Source organism: Oncorhynchus kisutch, linkage group LG6, assembly GCF_002021735.2.
Source record: "Oncorhynchus kisutch isolate 150728-3 linkage group LG6, Okis_V2, whole genome shotgun sequence".
Lineage (NCBI taxonomy): Eukaryota > Metazoa > Chordata > Actinopteri > Salmoniformes > Salmonidae > Oncorhynchus > Oncorhynchus kisutch.
This window is the reverse complement of record NC_034179.2, coordinates 37,005,758-37,027,590: the sequence shown is the minus strand read 5'-3', so window position 1 is coordinate 37,027,590 and position 21,833 is coordinate 37,005,758. Positions and strand designations below refer to the sequence as shown.

Sequence of the window (21,833 nt, the reverse complement as noted above, 5' to 3'; positions counted from 1 at the left end):
CCTGCAGTCAGATGTATACAGAACACTTTGCATGCTACATGCTGTACAGACAGTCACAGCGGAACAGGTATGTATTTGTGAGGAGGTGTCAGAGAGTCCATACTATGGCAGGGCCACGTTCTGCTATAAGCCATATCAATCTGTAGCCTGTCTGGAATAATATGCTTCCTTGGATGGTAAATACATGTCTGTTTGAATTCCTCAAATGATGGATATACCACAGTGATGCCAACCCAATGTTAGAGGAACGGTCCATTCTATCAGGGCATTTTATTGAGCTCCTCAAAATGGCTGCCACATTGCCAGCTAGACAGTTGATGTACCCGGGCACAGAGGTAGAGGACTCATCTTTGTACTGTTAAAGCATCTGTGACAGCATATGCAACCCTATTAAAGAAATCTCAATTTTGAAGTAGTCCATTTTCTTCTTCACAATTGACTGATCCCTCCTCATAACCCAGTTGGTCACGACTCCAACAGGGTCACCAGAATGGACCAGCCAAGGAAATTGGAAGTCCCACCCAGTTGACTATATTAAAGTGGTGGAAGCACTCAATGGCGCTGCAAATGCTAATACCTATTGGCCACTAGAGGCCTCTCATTCTCTATGATATGGGTCCAGTTCCAACTGTGTTGAGTGACCCCTGGGTTAGGAGATGGGAAACTCTGTCTGACAGTCCCAGTCCCACACTAGTAGCTAGAAGCCATGTAACCTTGCCCAGTGGCCCATATCCATTGTGCTCTGACTATGTTCAGCACTGGCCACACAGCTGACGTTCCCATTCACTCTATGTAAACAAACTCTGAGCTAGCACTCTGGCCTGGTGGTTGCCAAGCAACACATAGGCCAACAGAGGAAGGATGACAGTTTTACACCTCTGTCTTTTCCTTCTGTGGCGGAGGAGGGGAAAAAGAAAATAAACTGCATAAACAAAATAACAGTTGTACAATTAAATAAGCGACTGGAATCCAGGCATGACAGCAATCAGAAGCAATTGTCAATCAATCAAGAAGACTGTATATGACGTGTGATTTAAACAGAAAAAACATTTGGCAAAATAATATTTAACATTTACTTCTACATTCAAGCATGGATAGAAACACCTCAAATTAAATTGTGTTCATTTTCAGTTACACTTATCATGAATCTGTACATTCAGGGGCCATGATAATCAGATTAAATTGGTTGTTCCAAAAAAGGAACACTCCTAAGCTCTCAAAATGATTGTCTAAATGCAATTGTATACTGTAAAAAAACCACACAAAAAACAGCATCTGGAATAAATTTAATGGACGGCCTAAATTTTAGGTTTCAAGATAACCACAACTACCTTAATATATAAATAAGTGCTCTTTGACATTCCCCTATTGCCCCTCACTTCAAACTGCAATACTTTTTTTTACCTCTCAGTAATAACATTCTCTATTTACAGGAATGGCCTCAAGTAGCTTTCTCTCATGCTCTCTTTCTCCTCTCACCCCTTTTTCTCTCTCTCCCCCTCCGGTCTCTCCATCTCTCTCCTTCTGTTGGGTACTGTATGTTTCCTACCTGCACATTTGTATAACCTGCTGTGCCCCATACTGTAATGGTGGTGTTCCTTGGATTGAAGACCTCCAATCCAATTCCCTAACTCGAGCGTCCTTGAGGACCGAACCAAGCTGACAAGCTTCCTAATTTGTCCAAGCATCTCAAGGGTACTGCCAGGTAAGCCCATCAAATAATGCATTAATTTCAGTGGTTACATAATGTGATTGAATTGGGTTTACATAACAGCTAATAACAAAGAGGTGGACCTTGGTGGGTAACATGGTTCCTCATAGGCTGAGAAGGGTAGTAAAAGGGGTCCGTATTGGATGGATTCAGAAGAAGGAAATACTTTGGCCTTGATGCAATCAACGCACTATTGTTCATATCTCACAAATTTTCCCAGATTTTTTCAGATTTTTCCCCTGCAAAAGCATCTGGGGCACGACTGCGTGATCAAAATATGAAGGTAATTTCAGATTAAGCCGACATATGCAGGGTTTACTGTGAATGCAGTCTCCGCTGATGGGGAACATTGCCTTTAAATGTAATCATGCTGTAACGCTGATCATCAGCTCCATGGATTGAATTCAGCGCTTAATCACACTAGCTGTGAAAATTTCCCAAGATATAATTGGTTGTGAGTGACAAGGGAAAGCACTTGTTTAAAGCGTCTTCCAAAGCTCAACGAAGAGGAGCTGTCTGAATGTCATTCAAAACACCAGTGGTGCCGAGAGAAGGGCTCAGATATTATGAAAGAGCGAGAGAGAGAGAAAGCCATGAATAGCTAAATAATATTTGAGGAAATAAGGAAAGAAAATCCTGTGTCTGCAATTGCTGCATGGTGATGGGTTTGCCTTGCTACCATGACTGTTTCAATTTTCTGTAATGGTGTCTGCTGTATGTACTGTAGCACCCACATGGCAATGTGAAGGAGTGTTTCACAGTCACATCTAGCCTGATGAGTAGCTTGAGATGGAGAGGGAGAGAAAGAGAGAAATGGATTTACAATCTCGATGAAACGCTTCACTGATGGACAGATTGCAACCATTAGGAAGTAATTTACAACCCAGAGAGGGAGAGAAAGGAAATCTTATGATTAGCGTTATGAATTATTTATACAAGGGTTTCAATTCTTCGGATAGAGGGAACTTATTCCTGCTGGAAAAAGGCTGCGGTCTCCCTTTGTACTTGATTGGACTAATGATTTAGGAGCTAGACCACACACACACACACACACGCATACACGCACGCACACACACACACGCATACACGCACGCACACGCACGCACACGCACACACGCACACAAACATACACACACACACACACATGCACACATACATACACACACACAGTCATCTGTACACCGAGGAGCAACAATCCCCAGCTGTGGTTTATTAAATTGATATTCATAGTCCACATAGTCCCAGAACATCTTGAAGATATGACAGTAATGATGGAGAAGAGCTTTTTCAATTCAAAACAGTGTTTCCATTCCACATCGCAATTCTCAGAGCAGGGCGATAGCTACTGAATTCAGCAAATCTCTTGGTCCTTCACTGTTAATGTTATACAACAGGAGCAACACAGAGCTACTAGAGGTCTTTCTACCTGGAGTCGCTAGGGGGCCAAGGCATCATGGGCAACAGACAGTTCCAGGGAGCCATGGCAACAGCAGACTCATATACTGAGTGCACAAAACATTAGGAACACCTTTCCATGACAGACTGACCAGATTAATCTAGGTGAAAGCTATGATCACTTATTGATGTCACTTATTAAATCCACTTCAATCTGTGTAGATAAAGGGGAGGAATGATTTTTCAGTGGTGTAAAGTACTTGAGTAGTACTTTCAAGTATTTTTACTTAAGTAGTTTTTTGGGGTATCTGTACTTTACTATTTATATTTTTGACTTCTTTTACTAAAGAAAATTATGTACTTTTTACTCCATACATTTTCCCTGACACCCAAAAGTACTAGTTACATTTTGAATGCTCAGAAGGACAGGAAAATGGTCCAATTCACACACTTATCAAGAGAACATCCCTGGTCATCCCTACTGCGGACTCACTAAACACATGCTTTGTTTGTAAATAATGTCTGAGTTTTGGAGCATGCCCCTAGCTATCTGTACATTTAAAAAACCAGAAAATGATGCAGTCTGGACATTTGAAACTATTTATACTTTTACTTTTGATACTTAAGTATATTTAAAACCAAATACTTGTCACGCCCTGGTCTAAGTATTTTGTGTTTTTCTTCATGTATTGGGTCAGGCCAGGTTGTGGCATGGAGTTTTTTGTATTGTGGTGTGTTTTGTCTTGGGGTTTTGGTGTGTATGTTTTTGGGATTGTAGCTAGTGGGGTTATCTAGCAAGGTCTATGGCTGTCTGGAGTGGTTCTCAATTAGAGGCAGGTGCTTATCGTTGTCTCTGATTGGGAACCATATTTAGGCAGCCATATTCTTTGAGTTTGTCGTGGGTGATTGTCCTATTTGTCTTGATGTCCTTGTTTGATATTAGTTGACATTAGTTGACACAAGTATAGGCTGTTTTCGGTTTTCGTTTCGTTTATTGTTTTGGTAGTGTTCGTGTTTAGTCGGGTTTACGTTTGTTTAAATAAACATGGATCGCAATCGACACGCTGCAGTTTGGTCCGACTCTCCGCCACCACACTTAGAAAACCGTAACAATAATTTTAGACTTTTACTCAAGTAGTATTTTACTGGGTGACTTTCACTTTTACTTGAGTCATTTTCTATTAAAGTATCTTTACCTTTACTCAAGTATAACATTTGGGTACTTTTTCCACCACTGGGATTTTTATGCATTGAGACATGGATTGTGTATGTGCCATTCAGAGGGTGAATGGGCAAGACAAGAGTTTTAAGTGCCTTTGAACGGGGTATGGTAGTACAGTAAGTACCAGGCGCATGGGTTTAAGTATGTCAAGAACTGCAACACTGCTGGATTTTTTACGCCCAACAGTTTCTCGTGTGTATCAAGAATGGTCCACCACCCAAAGGACATCCAGACAACTTGACACAATGGTGGGAAGCATTGGAGTCAACATGGGCCAGCATCCCTGTGGATGCTTTCGATACCTTGTAGAGTCAATGCCCCGACGAATTGAGGATGTTATGAGGGCAAAAAGGGTTGCAACTCAATATTAGGAAGATGTTCCAAATGTTTTGTACCCTCGGTGTAATAGCTGCTCTGCATCAGGCTGCGACGCCATGGAGAATAGAGAGATCAACACAGCCAAAGAGAGAGAATAGAGCGAGACAGATATGGAGGGAGACAAAGCAAGATAAAAGAGGGATGATGAGAGGAAGGCAGATATGTCATCTTTAGAAAAGTTGTCCTCATCTCACTGCACAGAAGAAAGCAGAGAACAACACCTCTGGCTGCTGGGAGTCTAAAAGGTGTTTTTCCTCCTCTACCCTCCATCAGTCCAACTCTACAAACCAGACGCCCCTCCTCAAACCCAACCCAACGCCTCTCCACCTCAACCCAGCGTCCTTAGCTTCAGCCTCACCCCCAACTCCAGGAGGATTATTCAGGCTTACACGGCCGTGCTGCGACCCAGCAGAGGGAAGGACGTGGGCAGGCCACAGCTCTGCTCTAGCCGCCTGAGCCCCTGGATACTTCTCAGCCCCAGCTCTGGCTGTGTGTGCGTCCGGCCCTCGCGGGGCATGGTAGTGGTGGCCTGGGCCTGCAGGGAGAGGGGCTCCATGGGGAGGGTGTTGTGGTTGAGGTCCATGGTAGATAGCAGGTGCCCCAGGGAGTCCCAGCGTCGGGCAGTGGGCAGGCGGATCAGGGAGGAGTATCCCCTCTCTGAGAACACTGTGACCGGAGGAGTCTTGGAGGTCTCAGTCTCCTGCTGCTCCAGCCTGGAGGTCCGGGAGGAGGGCTTGGTGTTGGTGCCCCCCCGGCTGTCAGCCAGCACCTCACAGTAGGGAGGAGGGGGGTCCTCCATCAGAACAGCCTCCTCATAGCAGGGGGGCTTTCCAAACACGTCCGTCTCTGGGGAGGAAACAGACAAACGTACAGTATGTTAGTTTCCCCTTAACAATGTAAAGTGCTGTCAGCATTGGAAAAGCTTAATATAAACCAAATCCATCATTATTATCAAATGCTAATTTACCATGGACACAGTCATATTAGGCCATTGGATTGCCAGTTTAGGTCTAAAGGTAGGGATCCTGTGGAAAGGGTTGTGTGGGTGATTATTATTGCTAAGCTGACTCCTGCTGGCTATTACATAATGTTAATGGAGCTTCACTGACGCCTCAGTCATCTCAGATGGCTGACTATACATCTGAAGTAACTGATACCACTGCCAAGTCCAACTCCTACACTGACAGCTCTGCCTTTAAACTGTGAATCATGTGGAACACAGGTTGAGCGGTGAGAATTCCATTGATGAGTACAGTAGCCTACAATAAAGGCTTCTTTGACTCAATTCGGACATTTTGAAATACTGAATGGTTTCACACACGTGCACACATTCACACACACACACACAGTGTAAAGCGAGCTTAGTGAGATATTTGTTCTGACAGAAACATTCAAGCCACAAGTCGGAGGCTAATTTACTGATGTTTTCAGCACAATCATCTGGATTCACTCCCTTCAAAGCTCACAAAGAGAAAACCCACAGGAACAGGACAGGTGTGACACAGAGAGAGGGACCTGTAAAAGATGGAATGAGAGTAGAGGCGAGCGGGTCAATAGACTTGTGTCTGATTCACACTGTAGGGCCGAACCGAGGCAAGCCTGTACTAGTGTTCAGTGTGAATTAGACAATTCATTCTGAAAGCACTGTTCATTTCTTTTCAGGTGAAACAAATCATTGAGAGCTTGGGACTAAGGTTCTATCTGAATTTCTTTGTCCAAATGGAGTTATTATTCTGTTCAATGTTCTCTACCCATATAGTTTTCTAAATACCCCCAATTCATGTTTTTAATTACGTTCAAAAGAATACAAGATCAAAATTGCTGACACCATTCAAACGATAAGGGTTCAGAACTTTATTGTTTATAGATAGAGCCTTGTGCTCGTCATGTTGATTGTAATGAAAGAATGTAGAACATTTATTTTAACTCTGCCTTTTCTGTCTTTGAAAACAGGTATAACTGCAATTGATACATAAAACATAGTAAGCATGCTTTGATGTGACAAACCGGTAGCACGAGGCAATAACATGAAGTCTGTAAAGTAATTAGTGGGCGGTAAAGCACATTCAGCTGTAAGAAGTGTTCACGCCCCCAGGGTTTACCATATAGGGACGACTTCCTTTCGAATTATGTCATGTGAGGTTAGTACAGTTGAGACGTCATAGGTCATTCACGCCTGGAAACTCTGATATACTTGTGGTTTGAACAACAAAATACAAGTCAGAGATAAGGATGTGGAGCAAACTGGTGAAGTAATATCTCCTTGGACTCTGACTACTCGGTGATGAATCCGGAGGGTTGTAAAATGTAGCTAGCTGGGCTAATAACAATGACACACCCTCTGACCACACCTCTGGAGTACTTTATTTGCAGTGCTTTGACAGTGCTACTTCCTCCAGTGTGGAAACCCAGGCTGAGAAAGGGAGAGGTATTACTAATCATAAACTCCCATTTTACAGCCCGCATCTCTTTCAAAGACTACCCACAGCCTTTCTATACTATATAATGGGAAAACCTCAATTGCCTACTCAACTCATCCGCTCTCCTCGCCGCCTCCTCAAAACTCATTGGAGGAAGCAATTCGCTACACCCGCAATAACATCTGCTAAAAATGTGTATGTGACAACTAAAATGTGATTTGATTTGAGGAGAAGGTCAGAGAGGAGGGACCATTGGCTCTCTCATCCAATGGGGTTTAAGGAGGCAAGGAGAGAAGATGCAAGGAGAATGCAGTTGAGATTCTCCCTACATATGCCAGGAAGCCATACCACTTTGCACAGAATGTTTTCCAATGGAAGAAATGTTGCGGAGGTGGGAGGCTAACCCAGACACTTAAAAGAAATCCCGCTATGCCTTCAGATGAACCATCAAACAAGCAAAGCAACAATATAGGATTAAGATTGAATCCTACTACACAATCCGGCTCTGACACTCGTCGGATGTGGCAGGGCTTGAAAACTATTACAGACTACAAAGGGAAACCCAGACGCGAGCTGCCCAGTGATGCAAGCCTACCAGACGAGATAAATGCTTTTTATGCCTGCTTTGAGGCAAGCAATGCTGAAGCATGCACGAGAGCACCAGCTGTTCTGGATGACTGTGTGATAACTCTCTCGGTAGCCGATATGAACAAAACCTTTTAAACCGGTCAACATTCACAAAGCCGCTGGCCCAGACAGATTACCAGGATGTGTACTCAAAGCAAGTGCGGACCAACTGTCAAGTGTCTTCACTGACATTTTCAACCTCTCCCTGACCGAGTCTGTAATACCTACATGTTTCAAGCAGACCACCATAGTCCCTGTGCCCAAGGAAGCGAAGATAACCTGCCTAAATGATTACCGCCCTGTGGCACTCAAGTCGGTAGCCATGAAGTGCTTTGAAAGGCTGGTTATGGCTCACATCTACAGCATCCTCCCGGACACCCTAGACCCAAACCAATTCTCATACCACCCCAACAGATCCACAGATGACGCAATCTCAATCGCACTCCACACTGCTCTTTCTCACCTGGACAAAAGGAACACCTATGTGAGAATGCTGTTCATTGACTACAGCTCAGCGTTCAACTCCATAGTGCCCACGAAGCTCATCACTAAGCTAAGGACTCTCGGACTAATCACCTCCCTCTGCAACTGGATCCTGGACTTCCTGATGGGCCGCCCCCAGGTGGTAAGAGTAGGCAACAGCACATCTGCCACACTGATCCTTAACACTGGGGCCCCTCAGGGGTGTGTACTTAGTCCCCTCCTGTATTCCCTGTTCACCCACGACTGAGTGGCCAAACACGACTCCAACACCATCATTAAGTTTGCAGATGACACAACAGTGCTAGGACTGATCACTGACAACGATGAAACAGCCTATAGGGAGGAGGTCAGAGAACTGGCAGTGTGGTGCCAGGACAACAACCTCTCCCTCAACGTGATCAAGACAAAGGAGTTGATCGTGGACTACAGGAAAAGGCCCATTAACATCGATGGGGCTGTAGTGGAACGGGTCGAGAGCTTCAAAACCTTTTCCCCCTCAGGAGACTGAAAAGATTTGGCATGGGTCCTCAGATCCTCAAAATGTTCTACAGCTGCACCCTTGAGAGCATCCTGACTGGTTGCATCACCGTCTGGTATGGCAACTGCTCAGCATCTGACCTTAAGGCGCTACAGATGGTAGTGCGTACGGCCCAGTACATCACTGGAGCCAAGCTTCCTCCCGTCCAGGACCTATATAATAGGCCGTGTCAGAGGAAAGCCCATACAATTGTTAGTTTTCTCTAAGCCATAAGCCATAAGATTGCTGAACAATTCATAAAATCGCCAACAGACAATTTACATTGACCCCCCCCCCCTTGTACACTTCTGCTACTCGCTGTTTGTTTGTTACCTATGGATAGTCACTTCGCCCCCACCTACATGTACAGATTACCTCAACTAGCCTGTACCCCCGCACACTGACTCGGTACCGTTGCCCCCTGTATATAGCCTTATTATTGTTACGGATCCCTCTGGAACTTTCATTACACACACCTGTCCCCTATTCCCACTGATTAGTACGTATATAAGTGTGTCCTTTGGTTTCCATTGGGCTGTCCATTATTGTTACAATATCCGTTGGTGCGTGTGAGTACCGGTGCTGTGTGTTTTGGCTTTTATGCCATTGTGGATTTCGCAGATGATTATGGGTCCCGTGTGTTAATCATTGTGCGCGTGTGTTATTTATTTGGGTTTCAACCCTTTTGTATAGTGTTTGTTTGGTCTTTGTCCCCGTGCCTTGCCGTAATTTGGGTACAATACAAAACCCTATCACTCATTCCTGCGCCTATCTCTCGAATCATTTATGCCGACGTGACAGTTGTTATTCTTATTGTGTTACTTTTTATTTGAGTCTACTTGGTAAATATTTTCTTCTTGACCTGCACTGTTGGTTAAGGGCTTGTAAGTAAGCATTTCAAGGTCAAGTCTAAACTTCTTGTATTTGGCGCATGTGACAAATACAGTTTATTTGAAGTGTTGTTGTGGTGGCACTGATCTGCTATTTACAGTTGCCTTAAAACAGCTTTGAAAATTCCAGAAAATGATGTCATGGCTTTTAGATGCTTCTGATAGGTTAATTGACATCATTTGAGTCAATTGGAGGTGTAGCTGTGGAAGTATTTCAAGGCCTTACCTTCAAACTCCGTGCCTCTTTGCTTGACATCAGGGGAAAAATCAAAATAAATCAGCCAAGACCTCATAAAAAAAATTGTGGACCTACACAAGTCTGGTTCATCATTGGGAGCAATTTCCAAATGCCTGAAGGTACCACGTTCATTTGTACAAACAAAAGTATAAACACCATGGGACCACACAGCCATCATACCACTCAGGAAGGAGACGCATTCTGTCTCCTAGAGATGAACGTACTTTGGTGCGAAAAGTGCAAATCAATCCCAGAAAAACAGCAAAGGACCTTGTGAAGATGTTGGAGGAAACAGGTACAAAAGTATCTATATCCACAGTAAAAACGAGTTCTATATCGACATAACCTGAAAGGCCGCTCAGCAAGGAAGAAGCCACTGCTCCAAAACAGCCTTAAAAAATCCAGACTAAGGTTTGCAACTGCACATGGGGAAAAAGGTTGTACTTTATGGAGAAATGTTCTCTGGTCTGATGAAACAAAAATAGAACTGTTTGGCCATAATGACCATCGTTAGGTTTGGAGGAAAAAGGGGGATGCTTGCAAGCTGAAAAATACCATCCCAACCGTGAAGCACGGGGGTGGCAGCATCATGTTGTGGTTCGCTGCAGGAGGGATTGGTGCACTTCACAAAATGGATGGCATCATGAGGGAGGGAAATTATGTGGATATATTGAAGCAACATCTCAAGACATCAGTTAAAGCTTGGTCGCAAATGCATCTTCCAAATGGACAATGACCCCAAGCATACTTCCAAAGTTGTGGCAAAATGGCTTAAGGACAACAAAGTGTAGGTATTGGAGTGGCCATCACAAAGCCCTGACCTCAATCCAATAGAACATTTGTGGGCGGAACAGAAAAAGCGTGTGCGAGCAAGGAGGCCTACAAACCTGACTCTGTTACATCAGCTCTGTCAGGAGGAATGGGCCAAAATTCACCCAACTTATTGTGGGAAGCTTTTGTAAGGCTACCTGAAACGTTTGTCCCAAGATAAACAATTTAAAGGCAATGCTACCAAATACTAATTAAGTGTACAGTCGTGGCCAAAAGTTTTGAGAATGACACAAATATAAATTTTCAGTCTGCTGCCTCAGTTTGTTTGATGTTAATTTGCACATACACCAGAATGTCATTTGGGGAGGGTATCCCCATTTTTCTACCACTCTGAGGTGCACCCCTTAACCAGCCTGTCCTAGCTGCCTTGGTACTGAGTTCCTCTGTCTCGCTGTTGTGCTTGCTAGCCCTCTGTCTATTTCAATGGCTGCTGCTAGCCTACCTTTCACGCCACTGACTGACTGTCACGCCGTTAGCGCCTACTAAGTGTGGAGCTGCTTGCAGTCTCTGTCATTGCGCTGGCTGCTGTGCTGCCAACTCTGCCACTGCTCTGCCTACACACCGCCTACGCTACAGTGCTAAGTGTCACCATGTCACCCATGAAGGAACACAGCTACAGATACAACAAGAGCCTACAGCAAACCTTCATAGTCACTGCTGTCATGCCTGTAGCATGTAATGTACAGAAAACTGCAGGTGTCTCCTGGGTTATGCTCTTTGTGTGTTTATATTGCTCTCATATTGAACTGGAAAAGGAGGTTGCATGGTAAACATCAGAGCTAAAACAAACTTGTTTTTGTTGTATTTGTCACATGTGCCAAATACAACAGGTGTAGTAGACCTTATAGTGAAATGCTTACTTACTTACTAACCAATAATGCAGTTTTAAGAAAAATAAGTGTGTGGTAAAAAAATAAAAAAAAATTGTTAGAGTTGCAGTTAAATAAGAGTAGCGAGGCTAAATACACTGGGTACCGGAACAGACTCTATGTGAGGGGGCACAGGTTAGTCGAAGTAATCGAGGTAATATGTACATGTAGGTAGAGTTAAAGTGACTATGCATAGATAATAACCAGAGAGTAGTAGCAGCAGCGTAAAAGAGGGCGTGGAGGGGGACAATGCAAATAGTCTGGGTAGCCATTTGATTAGCTGTTCAGGAGTCTTATGGCTTGAGGGTAGAAGCTGTTAAGAAGCCTCTTGGACCTAGACTTGGCACTCTGGTGCCGCTTGCCGTGCGGTATTAGAGATATGTCTATGACTAGGGTGGCTAGACCATTTTTAGGGCCTTCCTCTGACACTACCTAGTATAGATGTCCTAGGTGGCAGGAAGCTTGGCCCCAGTGATGTACTGGGCCAGACGCACTACCCTCAGTATATGCGTTGCGGTCGGAGGCCGAGCAGTTGCCATACCAGGCAGTGATACAACCAGTATGCCCTCAATGGTGCAGCTGTAGAACTTTGAGGATCTGAGGACCCATGCCAAATCTTCTGAGGGGGAATAGGCTTTGTTGTGCCCTCTTCACCACTGTCCTGGTGTGTTTCTACCATGATAGTTTGTTGGTTATGTGGACACCAAGGAACTTAAAGCTCTCAACCTGCTCCGTTACAGCCCTGTCGATGAGAATGGGGGTGTGCTCGGTCCTCCTTTTCCTGTAGTCCACAATCATCTCCTTTGTCTTGATCACGTTGAGGGAGAGGTTGTTATCCTGGCACCACATGGCCAGGTCTCTGACCTCCTCCCTAGAGGCTGTCTTGTCATTGTCGGTGATCAGGCCTTCCGTTGTTGTGTAGTCGGCAAACTAAATGATGGTGTTGGAGTCATGCCTGGCCATGCAGTCATGGGTGAACAGGGAGTACGGAGGGGACTGAGCACGCACCCATGAGGGGACTCCATGTTGAGGATCAGCGTGGCAGATGTGTTGTAACCTACCCTTACCACCCGGGCGTGGCCCGTCAGGAAGTCCAGGATCCAGTTGCAGAGGGAAGTGTTTAGTCCCAGAGTCCTTAGCTTAGTGATGAGCTTTCAGGGCACTATGGTGTTGAACGCTGAGCTGTAGTCAATGAATAGCATTCTCACGGAGGTGTTCTTTTTGTCCAGGTGGGAAAGGGCAGTGTGGAGTGCAATAGAGATTGCATCATCTGTGGATCTGTTGGGGTGGTATGCAAATTGGAGTGGGTCTAGGTTTCTGGGATAATGGTGTTGATGTGAGCTATGATCAGCCTTTCAGAGCACTTCATTGCTACAGATGTCAGTGCCACGGGTCAGTAGTCATTTAGGCAAGTTACCTTAGTGTTCTTGGGCACAGGGACTATGGTGGTCTGCTTGAAACATGTTGGTATTACAGACTCAGTCTGGGACAGGTTGAAAATGTCAGTGAAGACACTTGCCAGTTGGTCAGCGCATGTTCGGAGTGCAAGTCCTGGCAATCCGTCTGACCCCGTGGCCTTTTGAATGCTGACCTGCTTAAAGGTCTTACTCACATCGGCTACGGAGAGTGTGATCAAACAGTCGCCTGGAACAGCTGATGCTCTCATGCATGTTTCAGTGTTGCTTGCCTCGAAGCGAGCATAAAGTAATTTAGCTTGGTTGAAGTGTGTATGATTCAAAGTACTGCAGTCTAATCTTAATTAGTCGTTGTGTGTGTGTGTGCGTGCATCTGTGTGGTGGAATATTCAAAGCCGTAAAGAAAAGTACTGTATCAGTACATTACCTTGAGGGGAGGCCCAGCTGCCCTGTGGGAGGGAGTGAAGAATGTGCAGCGGAGGGGAGAGGGTCAGTGGGGGGCAGAAATGGAGGGGCTCTCTGGTGGGGGGTTCCCTTCCTAACCCCTCTGGGCCCAGGCACTCCAATGGCTCCATCTCCAAGGCCCTCAGACACTGCTCCCTCAGCCTCTCCTCCCTCCTCTTCTTCAGACGGCGCTGGATGAAGCTGCAGAAGCAGCACAGCATGACGATGAGAGCCCACACCAGCCAGAACCCAGCAAAGCAGGCCAGGAAGGTGTATGTGCCCTGGGACATCACCATGGTGATGAGAAACTAGTTGACTTGGCACTACCGAGGTGCGTTAAATGAGGAGCCAACTGGACTGGAGATACGTTAAATCAAATAGCACTGACTGTCACTGAGGAGACGGGAAAACAGGGCTCCAGTCTCCAGAGGAGTTTGGTTGAATGTGTAGTCTTCTGTTGATTTTTAGTCATCTTATATCAGTGTGACAGCTGATGTCTCAGATCAGCCCTGATGACAGTGTACATGATCCCTGTAAAAATGACCGGCTGTCCAGTGTCTTCATACCCACACAACAACACCCACACCAACAGTACTGTCTCAGAGGCGCTTCTGTAGTCCAAAGGCCAGGTGTGATCAGTTGTTTACCAGCCTGCTGATCACTGCAGATCAGATGTCCTATGGTTCTTTACAGGTAAAACAAGGTCATCTACATTCTCCCTGCAGTCTCACTGCAAAACTCCTTGTCTAAATCACATCCACTGTCCAGGTATCCTGAAAAAGCACAGCTTAATGAAAACACAAATAAACACAGAGCACTGCTCCTCCTTCCCACTGAGATTGAAGGCCTGCTCTTCTCCCCAGCAGGCAGACTGAGAGGGCCCTCTGAGGGGTGAGGTCTTGGTGGGAGTCAGGCAGAGCAGTGCCACGTGACGCCCCCGGTCCGTCCCTCAGCTGCCTCCTCCAGGACACAGGGCCAGGCCCAGGGCTTCCGTACACTCCTGCGGAGTTCTGAGCGGTTCCACTTGGTTGCGCGACCCCCCTCTGGCACCCTGATCCCCAGACTATGGGTTCTGGCACCTCAGAACTCCAGAGGACTCTCAACGTCACACTGCTCAACAAAGGGAGAGAGGGAGGAGAGAGGGCAGAGGGGACAATCATTATCAATTATGAAATACGCCCAAAAAATGGGCCTGTCTGGTAAGTGATCTCAAATGTTCAAGCATCATAATGATGGTGACCTCAGGGGGTGAGTATCAGTTTCACACATCAGAGAGGAAGGAGCAGAACCCTACATGGATCTCATGGGGAAAACAGGGCCCTTTGTGTGGGCCCCAATAATGCTGACCTCAACATAGCAGGTCATTCTCTGTCCCCACATGCCACACCCACACTCAGGGTGCACTAGCTGGGACAGTACTCAATGGAATCACTGGACCTGACTAGAAATCATAGTTATAACTAGGCCATGACGTTTTTCCCCAACCAGGAAAAAATATGGAAATACTCTGGATCTTAGTAGCTCCTAACTAGGGCCCAGAGTTCTAACTGGTCAGGTTACATGGTCAGGAAAAACTCCAGGCCACATATACTGAATCTTATAGACCGAGTTGTTGATACCTCTAGTAAATGTTCTAGTTGTGCCACTCTCCTCACTATCACATCACATTAGAGCATTTGTAATCTGGCCTTGGCCTCCATACACCCACAAAATAATAACGCTAGACTCTTATTGTCGTGACTTTCTTAGAGGTGGATAATTTCCTTCCTTTACAGGTCATTGGCCTGGCTCTTTTATCTTGTATATCTCTGATGATTATCATACTTTAACACCCAGAGGTGGCATAATGGATGACTTATAGGATGGTGGTTAGGAAGGAGAAAGGAAAGACCGATTCCCTCATAACATTTCCAAACCTATGGAACCAATGGAAGTGTCTTGTTGTCCCTTCCTCTGATGTTACTGCCTGGCACACCTCCTGACTGTGACTCATCATGATCATGGATAGGGCTGGAGTAGGAAGCTGTGGTTTGGTAAGGTTACACCACTCTACCCCAAGCTTCCTAGATTCCTCTCCTTAATCTCTCCTCTTACCTCCTTCTCCTCAGGTAGTTTATTGGAGGGTGACTGTGACACAAGCTGTCATCACATTTCACTTAATATACAGCATGACTAGTCCAATCTCAGTGTGTGTGCCCTGCCCCGGTGCAATCTACACAAGCGTTAATGGCTGATAGACTCCTATATTACCCATTTGAGTCATGCACTGTAAAGCATCGACACCTATTCTCATGTAATAACCCAACACAGCTGTTCACTGAAACCCCTATTACGATTCTGCCATTTGTTGGTTAGACTATTCTGATTATTACACTGTAGTAGCCTAATACTGTTATATCTTGATACCTATTACATCTTGATATACAGTACACAAGATAGTTCATGCAAAAGCATTATATTCAATATCAAACATCCCACAAAAAAAGGTAAATATTTAGAGGTTAATTAATTTGGAGAGGTAATAATATGCAGATGTCCATGCTTGGAGAAACCACCCTGCATGCACCTGATGCCAACATAAACAGCTTTCCTATTGACTGATACTCGCCTTGCTCTCCTCTGTACACTGTAAAAAAAAAAATGAAATTCTGTCAAAATGACTTGTTTAATTAGCCAAGTCAAGTAAAATTGCGTCACACCCTGATCTGTTTCACCTGTCCTTGTGATTGTCTCCACCCCCTGCAGGTGTCGCTTATTTTCCCTGGTGTATTTATCCCTGTGTTTCCTGTCTCTCTGTGCCAGTTCATCTTGTATGTTCAAGTCAAACAGTGTGTTTTTGTTCCCGTGCTCCTGCTTTTCTATTCTTTTCTACTAGTCCTCCTGGCTTTGACCTTTGCCTGTTTTCTGGACTCCATTCCCGCCTGCCTGACCATTCTGCCTGCCCTGACCTCGAGCCTGCCTGACCATTCTGCCTGCCCTGACCTCGAGCCTGCCTGACCATTCTGCCTGCCCTGACCTCGAGCCTGCCTGACCATTCTGCCTGCCCTGACCTCGAGCCTGCCTGCCATTCTGCCTGCCCTGACCTCGAGCCTGCCTGCCATTCTGCCTGCCCTGACCTCGAGCCTGCCTGACCTGACCTCGAGCCTGCCTGCCATTCTGTACCTCTGAACTGGTTTTGACCTTTTGCCTGTCCATGACTATTCTCTTGCCTACCCCTTTTGGATTGTTAATAAAGATCTTTGACTCTAACCATCTGCATCTGGGTCTCGCCAGGTGCACCCATAATTTGTTGAGTTGACAAAAAATGTCACGTTGATTTGCTTTCAACCAGTGGTAGAAAAAGTACCCAACTGTCATACTTGAGTAAAAGTATAGATACCTTAATGGAAAGTTACACAACACCTAACGCTCTTAACCCCTACGCTACCTGCAGTTGTGTTGACTAAAAATGTAAAGTTAAGATAACTACAACGTAGGGCCTCCCGAGTGGCGGAGCGATCTAAGGCACTGCATCGCAGTGCTATCTGTGTCACTACAGATCCTGGTTCGATTCCAGGCTGTGTCACAGCTGGCCCTTGACCGGGAGACCCATGAGGCGGCGCACAATTAGCCCAGCGTCGTCCGGGTTAGGGCAGGGTTTGACACGGTAGCCAGGTGTATAGTGTTTCCTCCGACACATTGGTGCGACTGGCTTCCGGGTTAAGCGAGCATTGTGTCAAGACACAGTGCGCCTTGGTGGGGTCGTGTTTCGGAGGATGCACGCCTGGAGGACGCACGCCTCTCAACCTTTACCTCTCCCGAGTCCGTACGGGAGTTGCAGCGATGGGACAAGACTGTATGTAAAAAAATATATACAAAAAATCAATTTGAACCTGCTAACTATGTGCTTACTTAAAAATTCAACCAAGAAGTCAAATCAACTGAAGCTACATAACAGTAGTGTTGACTGAAAATTTGTATTTTTTTGTTTAAACAGACAGTTCGGTGCATTCAACATGAAAATACTTCTTACAAATACAATTAGTGATGAAATCAATCTCTCCTCCACTTTGCCAGGATAGATTGACATGCACATTATTCATGTTAAGCTCTCCGTGAACATTTGTTGGCCAGCCATGCTGCCCTGTTCTGGGGCAATTGTAATTTTCCTAAGTCCCTCTTTGTGGCTCCTGACCAAACAACTGGACAGTATTTGTATTTATTAAGGATCCCCATTAGCTGCCAAGGCAGCAGCTACTCTTCCTGGTGTCCAGCAACATTAAGGCAGTTAAATACAATTTAAAATATTACAGGACATTACATTTCTTAACACTTTACACAATACATTAAGTGTGTTCCCTCAGACCACTACTCTACCATCACATATCTACAATACAAAATCCATGTGTACGTGTGTGTAGAGTGCGTGTCTTATGTGTATCAAATTTTATTAGTCACGTGCCGAATAGAACAGGTGTAGACCTTATAGTGGAATGCTTACTTACGAGCCCATAACCAACAATGAGGTTGTATGTACATGTAGGTAGAGTTATTAAAGTGACTATGCATAGATGACACAGAGTAGCAGTGGTGTAAAGAGGGGGTGAGGGGACGACGACAATGCAAATAGTCTGGGTAGCCATTTGACCAGATTTTCAGGAGTCTTATGGCTTGGGGGTAGAAGCTGTTTAGAAGCCGCTTGGACCTAGACTTGGTGCTCCAGTACCACTTGCCGTGCGGTAGCAGGGCGAACGGTCTATGACTAGGGTGGCTGGAGTCTTTGACAATTTTTAGGGCCTTCCTCTGACACCACCTGGTATAGAGGTCCTGGATGGCAGGAAGCTTGGCCCCAGTGATGTACTGGGCCGAATGCACTGCCCTCTGTAGTGCCTTGCGGTCGGAGGCCGAGCAGTTGCCATTCCAGGCAGTGATGGAACCAGATGCTCTCGATGGTGCAGCTGTAGAACCCTTTTGAGGATCTGAGGACCCATGCCAAATGTTTTCAGTCTCCTGAGGGGGAATAGGTTTTGAATAGGTTTTCAGTCTTCACGACTGTCTCGGTGTGCTTGGAACATGTTAGTTTGTTGGTGATGTGGACACCAAGGAACTTGAAGCTTTCAACCTGCTCCACTGCAGCCCCAACGATGAGAATGGAGGGGTGCTCAGTCCCCTTTTCTTGTAGTCCACAATCGTCTCCTTTTGTCTTGATAACGTTGAGGGAGAGATTGTTGTCGTGGCACCACACGGTCAGGTCTCTGACCTCCTCCTTATAGGCTGTCTCGTCGTTGTTGGTGATCAGGCCTACCACTGTTGTGTCATTGGCAAATGTAATGATGGTGTTGGAGTCGTGCCTGGCCGTGCAGTCATGAGTGAACAGGGAGTACAGGAGAGAACTGAGCACGCACCCCTGAGGGGCCCTTGTGTTGAGGATCAGCGTTGTTAACTACCCTTATCACCTGGGGGCAGCCCATCAGGAAGTCCAGGATCCAGTTGCAGAGGGAGGTGTTTAGTCCCAGGGTCCTTAGCTTAGTGATGAGATTTGAGGGCACTATGGTGTTGAACGCTGAGCTGTAGTCAATGAATAGCATTCTCACGTAGGTGTTCTTTTTGTCCAGGTGGGAAAGGGCAGTGTGGAGTGCAAAATAGAAAGCATCATCTGTGGATCTGTTGGGGCGGTATGCAAATTGGAGTGGATCTAGGGTTTCTGGGATAATGGTGTTGATGTGAGCCATGACCAGCCTTTCAAAGCACTTCATTGCTACAGATGTGAGTGCTACAGGTCAGTAGACATTTAGGCAAGTTACCTTATTGTTCTTGGGCACAGGGACTATGGTGGTCTGCTTGAAACATGTTGGTATTACAGACTCCGACAGGGAGAGGTTGAAAATGTCAGTGAAGACACTTGCCAGTTGGTCAGCGCATGCTTGGAATACACGTCCTGGTAATCTGTCTGGCCTTGCTGGCTTGTTAATGTTGACCTGTTTAAAGGTCTTACTCACATTGGCAGCGGAAAGGGTGATCACACAGTCTTCTGGAACAGCTGATGCACTCATGCAGGTTTCAATGTTACTTGCCTCAAAGCGAGCATAGAAGTAATTTAGCTCATCTGGTAGGCTTGTGTCACTGGGCAGCTCTCGGCTGTGCTTCCCTTAGTTTGCAAGCCCTGCTACATCCGATGAGCATCGGAGCCAGTGTAGTATGATTCGATCTTAGTCCTGTATTGACGCTTTGCATCTAATCAAACATCTAATCAACCCCCCCCCCCCCCCACACACACACACACCTCTTACACTGCTACTCTCTGTTATTATCTATGGATAGTCACTTTAATAACTCTACCTACATGTACATATTACCTCGACTAACCGGTGCCCCTGCACATTGACTTGCATACAGTACCCACTGTATATAGCCTCACTTTTGTTATTTTACTGCTGCTCTTTGTTTATTTGTTACTTTTATTTCTTATTCATATATTTTTTTTCTTAAACTACATTGTTGGTTAGGGCTTGTAAGTATTTCACTGTAAGGTTGAATTCGGCGCATGTGAGACATATGATATGATTTGAGTCATCCATATACATAGACACACTGGCTTTACTCAAGGCCAGTGGCATGTTATTGGTAAACATTTTAAAAAGTAAGGGGCCTAGACAGCTGCCCTTGGGAATTCCTGATTCTACCGGGATTATGCTGGAGAGGCTCCCATTAAAAAACACCTCTGTGTTGTGTTAGACAGGTAACTCTTTATCCACAATATAGCAGGGTGTGTAAAGCCATACCACATATGTTTTTCCATCAGCAGACTATGAATGACAATGTCAAAAGCCGTGCTGAAGTCTAACAAAACATCTCCCACAATCTTTTTATAATCAATTTCTCTCAGTCAATCATCAGTTATTTGTGTAAGTGTCATGCTTGTTGAATGTCCTTCCCTATAAGCGTTAGCGTATAGCATTGTATCTGGGGAAACACAGAACTGAACATTACTGAGTGCACTGCCAGCTTTGAAACTGTCAAAAAAAGCTCACACGTGTAAGAGACAGATTGAAGCATAATGTTCCCTACTGAAATATATATTATATAATTTCAAAGACTTAGTCATTTCTGAAATGTATAATTTTCAAATCAGTTGTTTCTACTGTATAGGAAGTTGACACAATTAAAAATTTTAAGGCAGCCTGGTAACAAACTTTGGTAACTTGAAAAAATGAACAGTTTTGTTTTTCTGACTAGCAAATACTTGTCCTCTCTTAGGAATTTGTCAAAACCACGTGTGTAGCTTTATTAGCACAACTAATAAAAAATATCAGTTGAAGCACATTGTTGTTCACTCAACAAGTTTTCATTCCAAATGTGTCTAATTTGATTAAATAACTCCACAAGTAATCCGGATTGGATTTGACATTAAATGTTAGAGCAGCCTGATAACAAACTTGGGTAAACTGAATCAACAAATAAAATGTACACTCACACTTTAAATGTTTTGTATAATCTATCTTGGAATGATAATGCCAGTGCCAGGCTTCACCAAAACGCATACGAGATGGACAATTAAAATGATGCAACAGATATGCAACACTTGTGATATAAAAACCTAATTGTCTTCTTTCGCATGCGCACCTGATGCATTTCAGGTAGGGAGACAGCGCGCCATTTCCATAAAATCTGACCATAAAAAATGCAAATACAATTCGTTGTTTACCTTTGTTGCCAGGACGTCTTCCTGATGGATCAGAAACACGACTCGCTCCGTTCCATTGAAATGTCAGCTGAGCGCACAGTTTATGACAGCAAGGAAATAGGTAAACCAAGGTGTTTCGGATTTATTTAACAATAAAGTAAATACAGATTTCATAAAGTATTTTATGTTGCCTTGACCGCAATTTAAGTGAGTGATGCTACTCGTCCGTTTCACGCTAATTTCCTCTGGTTTCTTGGTATCGCCTTTAATGAACGATGTGCGGCAATCATGAGCGCGGTGTCGTGTTTAGTAATGAGGTCTGGAATATACCGTAGAGTAGACAGTAGTCTACATTCACCTTGGCAACCTGGCTCCTCCCTTCCTATCTATTTGTTGTATAGTCAGTCAATCTCTTCTCATTTCCCTCCATCGTAATCGTCGTGACCCACACAATCAATGCGGATAGGGGTTTTCCAAGGACGCAGGACACAAGTGCGTAATTGTTGTTGCATTGTGGCTGAGGCTAAAGCGCACAAGTAGGCTACATTGGAAAGGTTTCATCTTTGATATAGCAGGGTATGATTATCTAACTTTTTTTGCTTTCTCACATTTTCTTGAATAATATTTGGCGTGTTATTGTATAAATATGCTACCCCATTATCCAGACCTGCAAATGGCACATTTTGTATCCATATTTCACATAACATGAGTCATCCCACTGGCCAAAAAC

The 21,833-nt window shown here is 44.9% G+C and overlaps 1 protein-coding gene across 1 annotated transcript; it reads right to left on the bottom strand.

Moving 5' to 3' along the window:
* Positions 1-4,614: 4,614 nt before the first annotated feature.
* Positions 4,615-21,537, bottom strand: LOC109891814 (proline-rich protein 7). Its single transcript, XM_020484293.2, has 3 exons — positions 21,125-21,537; positions 13,424-14,550; positions 4,615-5,552 (listed from the first exon to the last, which is right to left on the bottom strand). Exons 2-3 carry the CDS (start codon positions 13,734-13,736, stop codon positions 5,092-5,094), a joined length of 774 nt encoding a protein of 257 aa, XP_020339882.1. The 5' UTR covers positions 13,737-14,550; positions 21,125-21,537; the 3' UTR covers positions 4,615-5,091.
* Positions 21,538-21,833: the final 296 nt, after the last annotated feature.